At 34.3% G+C, this 7,839-nt stretch overlaps 1 protein-coding gene across 1 annotated transcript; it reads right to left on the minus strand.

The window, feature by feature from the left end:
• Positions 1-656: 656 nt before the first annotated feature.
• LOC9632628 lies at positions 657-1,421 on the minus strand. Its single transcript, XM_002967766.1, has 2 exons — positions 1,417-1,421; positions 657-1,263 (listed from the first exon to the last, which is right to left on the minus strand). Exons 1-2 carry the CDS (start codon positions 1,419-1,421, stop codon positions 657-659), a joined length of 612 nt encoding a protein of 203 aa, XP_002967812.1.
• Positions 1,422-7,839: the final 6,418 nt, after the last annotated feature.

Below are 7,839 nucleotides of genomic sequence, written 5' to 3' on the forward strand. Positions count from 1 at the left end.
GTTGATACTGATGTTGATGTCGTTGTTATTGTGCTTTCTTTAGTTGGAGGAGAAGTGGAGACTTTCGCACGGTGTACGTTGCTTATAAGGAGCCAGAGAGAAACGTAGAATTGGAGGTGTTTATCGTGGTCACGGGTCGGGAACTTTCTTATCTCATCCTCTCTTTTTTGTGCGTTTTTCGTCTTTATATTAATCACAAGCTCCGGGTTTGAGATCTTTTATAATCATGTCAGTATTATCAACATGGTTTAAATCCTTTTGTGCCCAACCTTTTGAGCAGCGCTTTGCACCATTTGCAGATTGGCGTGACGGGCGGAGGAGAGTGATGATTCCAGACGGAACTTACAGCTTTGTGGATTTATTTGAGTACCACGAATTGTGAAGAAGATTCTCTGCGCGTCCGCTGAAGTGACTCTATATGTACTAGAAATAGTTTCTATGGCATTACAGAAAATTGTTGTGAGCTGCATGATCCGAACGTACTGCAGGAGCTACACATATAGTGCTGACCTCTACACTTCAAATGGCGAATAGACACACTCCCAAGCTTATAGAAACTTATGTATGTTCAGTGTCACAGGCTGTTCGATATCACATAGGCTAACAAAGTTCTCTCCACAGAAAGATCGCTCTGATTTCCTTAGCTGTGCATACCTTTAGTCTTCGAATGGCGAATCAAGCAGCTCCCAAGCTTGATCAAGCAAGGCCCTGCTACGCTTGTACGACTGGAAGAAGTCCCCAAACCCAGAGCGAGTCATCTTCCTCTGCGGAACCATAAAGTCGCCTTCACTATAGAGGTCGAGCAGGTGAGACAAAAACATCAACACGGCCTCCAGGTGCTTCTCATACAGCGGCTTCCTATCGTCCCTGGCTACCACTGCTGTTCCCACACCATCCTGGTACTCCAGCGGTGCAAAGCCAGAGTCCGGCTGAATCATGAGATAGGTGATGCCCTGGTTCTCGTACAGTCCGCGCAGAGGGTGGCCGAGCGGGTTGGGCAGCGGGTCCACCTGGAACACTCGCAACGGCAGCTTGATCAGCTTGGACACCGGCGAAACGGGCGCGGAGGAGAAGATGGGGTGGCTGGTATTCAGCACCACCGCCTCACTGGACACCAAACCAGGGCCACGCTTGCAGAAGACGCGCACACACTGGATCATCTCACCCTCACCTGATGTTGTTGAGTACGGCAGCGTTGGTGGTGCCTCGTGCGTCCTTGCCTCGTCGTCATCAGACGAGCTGGTGTCGATCCGATCCCACTTGCTGTAACAAATATTATCAACATTAATAGAAAATAAATTTTACTAAATCTATAACTTTACTAGTGCGTGTAGAGTAAGTGTATAAAAAAGCTGCCTTGTGAATTTGGCCACCAATGTGGGGAAAAAAATCATTTAAAGTAAAGGTTTTTTATACCCCATGAAGAAACTTTGACAATATAGTCACTTATCTAATAATATAAACCACTTGGTAAAGTTTTTCTTATCCAAATAAAATTATACATATTATCTTATTTTGCCATCTTAAGTACAGTTGCCTTTTTAATAAGTGTATTTCCCCCAAAAGTTGCCATCACAAATTACTCTCCCTCAATTTTATTATCTTAAAAAATTGAGGGAGAGTAATTTGTGATGGCAACTTTCAGGGGAAATACACTTATTAAAAAGGCAACTGTACTCAAGGTGGGTGGCTTGGCAAAATTTAGAAGCATATAAAATATATAAAAAAAGACATATGTATGTGTGACTCATAAAATAATATTTTGAACACAGCTTTTTTGAACATAACTTGCATTGGTGCCTACTATGTATGCATCACAAAGTCTAAATTAACACTAAATATGCATTTTTTTGTGTTCTAAAAATTTCAACTCCACATCAAATATCATTAAGGTTTAGACTTAAGGCTTTTAAGAGTAATATTCTCTAGCACATAAGCTAGAGTTTGACTGCTTTTTGGATGTTACAAGCCAATTTGCCATTGTTAAGGTTGTTTCTTGGCTAATGATAATAAAAAATGTTTTGCATAATAAACTTAAACACAACAAATCATTACAATGTTAAAAACTTCAAGCTAATGCCTTATTATGGCTATAACAAAATCCATTAGCTTGCAAACAACCCATTGCACTCAACACTCCAAGCACTCAAGAAATATTTTACCTCCACCACTATGCTTCAATTAATCAAGTATGGAGCCTAACTTTAATCAATTAAGCTTGCCACCACACTCTAATTGATCGTGATTAGGGCAATGTGTTGCAAAGAAGCTACAAGATATAAGAGGTGAGATCAATTAAAGCACTGTATTTACATTAGGGCATATTGCAATCGATATACACCTCTAGGCCATAAGAAATGAGCCATAACCATGAAAGATGAAAGGAAAGAGATGATCACAATCAACAAATCACAAATCTACACTTATAAGAATGAAGAAAAATATTGTTGGCTAAATTTGTGGTGACATCCCATTATTTAGGATGATATGACATTAGCTTTATATAGAAGCCTAAGGTCTCATACCCCATGCATATATAGCATACCCCATAATAGAAATATTATGTGAGTGCATGGAATATGAATACAAAAATGTATATATTAATTAACCCAAAAATGTGTATATTAATTAACCTAATATGTTTATGTGTATATAAATATATTAATTAATATGTTTATATTAATTAAACATATATATAGAAGCAAGTGGTTTAAATTGAAACCAATCTAATGGCTATCAAAATCCCACTATATTAATTAATATACAGCATTAGAGCCATATACTTAGACTTCAAATCATCCCTCCTCTTGGAAAGATGGAAAGTAATTAGGGTTTTTTGGTTGATAAGTCGGGATTTAAAAGAATATCAAGAGGAGGCATTTAATGGATCCATAGGTGGTGTCAGTTGTTTTTAATCCCTTTTGACAAAGTATTTTAATTGCTACACATACACAATTTCTAGAGGATTGGCTTACTGAATGTCATGCTGAACCTCATAAACTTGTGGTTTAACTTGTTACAACACCTAATATGATCCCTTCCACTGAGCAAGAAGCCCTTTCAACAAACCATATACTATAAGATTGAGAAAGTAAACTAATGCCAAGTTATCTACTTTATATTTCACAAGTAGATGATGATGGGAGTTGTAGTGCTATTGTTATCTCACTTATACATAGTGTTTAGTAGACACTACTTGGATAAGTGGAAGAATGCTCATTAAATAGAATCCCAATACCTAACATTGGCAACTTATAGTAATCATGAAGGTAAACTCAACTCTATTGTCAGTATCGGATCATGACCATATAAAAGTTTATTTGGTGAAGCATCAACAACACTCTGTACCTTTGTGATATAAGCATACTAAAGAGATGGCAAATAATTATCTCAATCCAAATGTTGAAAGTTCATATATTTCATGATCATCCCTTTGAAGGTCCATATTAAGCTATATATTTGTGAATGATAAGTACTCGTGAAAATGTGGTGTATCCTCAATTAAGATATTAAAATGTGAAATGCCTTATAGGATCATTATCTGCAAGGATCCACTTCAGACATAAATGTTAGAACACCACTTGATTGAGGAGGAAGTACTCAATACCAGTTGCTAAAAAGTCAAAGCAATTAATATTCTAGATATATATAAAAATGTTTTTGCTTAGTCTTTGCACTAGTAAGAGCACCAACTTCCATCTAACGAGTTAAATTGTTAGAGGCAATAATGATATACTCATTGCCAATCGTAAACCGTGGAAAAGGCCCCATCAAATATAACACCATTAACTCAAATGAATAGGAAATTACAATTAATTCCAATTGTTCTTCCACAATACAAAGGAAAGTATTATAAGCTTGGCAAACACAACTACAAACATATCAAATAACATCATATCACATCTCTAATGAATAGAAAGTTCTATGTAGTTTCTTAGTGACATATTGATGTTCTATATACTAGCCTAGAATAAAAGAGTCATGATAAGTATGGAGAAAGCATGGAATAAATATTAAAGGCACCACTAACTATAAATGACCATTAGGATCAATCTCAATAAAATAAAGAGTATTGTTCTCAAGGTGATATTGAGAATGTAAATACTGAAATAATAAATTATCACCAAGTGATGCAAGATTTTCAAACCCCTCATGAAGCCTTCAAATCCATAGTTCAACTTTTTGAGCTTCATTAAAAGAAAGTAAATCTTGCTCCATAACTTATGGACATTGAACATCATATATAAAAATTGTCAATAGTATAGAATCCTTATTCAAAAAAACCACTAATGCTGAAACAACAGACTCATCAAGAGTAGAAGAAGAAAATGAAAAAGGAAAAAGAGCTTAAGAAAAGGCATTAGCATTAACTATCCTTGAGCAATAAACAACCTTGAAATTATATACTTGAAGCTTTAGGATCCACCAAGTAGTACGACCAACTAAGTTATTTTGCTTTAATAACAAAATAATTGCAACATAATCACCTTTGTAAGCAACCAAAGGGAACGATTTGAAAGACGATTTATAAAAGTTTGAACAAAAGTACACCTTTTTTTTCCAATTGGCTAAGGGTATTATGATATTTAGGGTTAAGCATCTTCAGGTTTGAATAATATTGGGTTGGGTGACATTTCGGAAAGTTCAAATTTAGAAGTTGACCTTTGGTATTAAAAGAGTATTGTGTCTGATTCTATTGGTTGGTTAAGGAAAAATTACACCACATATTGAGATTGACATTTGATAGGTTCGATTTGTTCCAACTAGGCTCGACCTAAAGGGTAGAGTGTCAAGAGAGTTGTGGCTCTTAACTTCAATTCATGAGGGTGTGAACTTACAGGGAAATATGGTGAATTGTAAGCAATCAAAGAAAACAATTCGAGAGACAATCCATAAGAGTTCAAATATAAAGAGAAAAGGCCCATAAACAAAAGCACCCCCTTTCTAATCGGTTAAAGGTCTTAGAATATTTATCCTTGGGTTCAATTAATTAAGGATATTAGAATATTTAAGGTTAAACATCTTTGGGTTTGAATAATATTTGGTTGGATGGCCTTCCGAAAAGTCTAAACTTAGGAATTCACAATCTTTTAATAATGTTCGAAAACCATATAAATATGCATAAAGCTTCTCAATGGTGAACACTCCTCTATTATAGAGTAGTTCACTTTTGTTGATTGTAATGTATGGTTGATATATACAATGGGATAATATTAACCAAATACACTCAGGCTTTTTTGCATCAATACACCTGCAAGACTGATATCAAATGCATCCATGTGTAAAATGAAAGGTCAAGTGCAGTTAGGATATGTTAAAACTAAAAGAGTCATCAACGGCTCTTTAAAATCCATAAATGCTTATTCATAATCCACAGACTAGATGAAAGACAATGTTGAGGACTTCAACAATATTCACCATGGTGCAGTATAATTAAAACAATGATTAACCAAATGATCAAGATATTACACCTTGCCTAAAAAGTGTTACACATCATTCACACACTTTGGATTAAGGAACTTTAGAATAGCTACAAGTTTGTCAAAATCAACTTACAAACCTTTACAAAAAATATAATACCCAAGATAAATTATATTTTTGGACCACACACTTTGACCGCTTTAGTTTTAAACAAACTTCCCATAGCCAATTCAACACTTTATGAACACCACTCTCTAGGTGGATTAAAACATCATCAATGAAGTCAATAGTCATTTATGATATATTGCAAAGTATTTTATTCATCATTAGCTAAAAAGTCACTAGAGCATTATTCAAACTTAATAGCATCACTAAGAATTTGTACAAACCAAATGATATATGAAAAGTAGTCTTAAGAACATTTTCTTTGGCTATTAGCATTTGTTAGTACTCAAAAATAAAATCTAACTTAGTGAACCAATGACTTTTCCCTAGACAATCTAGAAGATTAGCTATGTGAAGAAGAAGGTACATATATAAAATAGTCACTTTATTTAATGGATGATAGTCAATGTAGAATCAAATACTTATCATAAAATAAGGTTTATATGTTTAAGGATTTTGAGACTTTCAAATAACACCCTTCTTTAACATCTTCTTGATATTTGTGCATAAAATCTTGATTTCTTTTGGTCGTTGATGCTGCACGTAAACCTTGATTGGACAAATATAAGGATAATTAACTTTAAGTATCTCAAAACCCTTAAATAATTGGAAAAGGGGGTGCACTTTTGTTTATAGGCCCTTTCCCTTTATATTTGAACATTTATAAATTGTCTTTCAAATCATTTTTTTTTTTTTTTTGTTGCTTACATCCTTCTTGAGTCTATCCACCATTACGACACAAAGACCATCGAAAAGATCTAGAGAGGAAATAACAAAGTAAGATGAAAATATAGTAAAAAGTAATGGAGAAACAAAAGTCATGGAAGTAAAGGTAGAAGTGGAAGGATGAAAGAAAATAAAAGTGGGAGGAATAGAAGAAATATAAAAAAGTATGAAATGAAGTGAAAAAGCTTTAAAATCACACTTGGCATGATTGGGCCGTAACCAATTTATACCAAAGATGAGGTCAAAAGCTTAACTCAATACCACTCCCAACATTTAAAGTTTAAACTCGAGATCTTTCACATGCACAATTAAGTCCACATTATCTCACACATATGTATGTGTATGACCATTGTTATATAGAATGAAGATTAGCTCTATTGTATGACACAACTGTAGATGACAATATACAACAATAGGTTGAGCAATAAAAAATAAACTCAAATATTTATTAACTAATCTGGAGAGAATAATAAAAGACCTCTTATTATAAAATAAGTTTGACAAGTAAACATTGGATGAACCGGTGCCCCACCCCTTTATAATATTCTTGAAAAAAAAATAGAAGGGTCACTAACTTATTTGCACAAGGACCTTTCACTAATTACACAAGTCTTCATTTCTCAGAAGAATCTTTGTATCAAGACCTTCCATGGCAACAACATCAACAAGACATCATTAACATTAAGGCCTCCACCCAAGAAATGAAGGATGCCAATCCAGAAAATGTCAATAATGCTAATATATGTGGCCAACTTCATCACAAGCCTAACAATAGACATTGTTACTACGACTATATCCTTGTCCTTGTCCTTGAATACAAGCATCAATAGCATCAACCTCCATTAAAATAAGATTATTTCTCACAAGAAGTGGATCTGAAATATGTATAACAAGAAGTGGAAGAAGTAATGTCTTATAACGTTGTATCAGTCAAAAAGCATTATCAAAGATGGTTGGAGCAAATGCATACTGAAGTCCTATAAAATTTTGACGAAATGTAGGCCATAATATTCCCATAAATAAGGTATATTCTTACTTATGTTTATTTAAAATATAGTCATTTTTGCTATTGGGAAGGACTTAATCTACTCCAACATATTTGGCTCCACACGAAGCAAAAGGCTCTAAAAGTAAATATCAAATTGCATCACTAACTCAGATGGCCCTTAATGAAAATGATGCAATTGTTAAAAGGCATCATCACAATTGTTAGTATATCCAAATGTATGCTTGAAGATATTCGGGAGAATACTCTAATCCATATAAATGGTTAAGTTTAAACCTTTATACCACTGCAATGCCATCCTTTAGAGACACATAGGAAACTTATATAAGCACTAAACATCATCCCAAGAATGATAAGTAGTAATCATTATAAAGTGATAAAACTAATGGTATATATCATCTTTAAGATTCCTAGAAAAGAACTTTAGTTGGACATAAGGATTGGCAACAAAAATAAAAGAAGCTATACCACCGTGAATGCCATTATCAACTAAGTCTAATTGTTCAATTACAGCCTCATAA

The sequence above is a fragment of the Selaginella moellendorffii genome, unplaced genomic scaffold (genome assembly GCF_000143415.4).
Source record: "Selaginella moellendorffii unplaced genomic scaffold, v1.0 SELMOscaffold_9, whole genome shotgun sequence".
In the NCBI taxonomy this organism is placed as follows: Eukaryota; Viridiplantae; Streptophyta; class Lycopodiopsida; order Selaginellales; family Selaginellaceae; genus Selaginella; species Selaginella moellendorffii.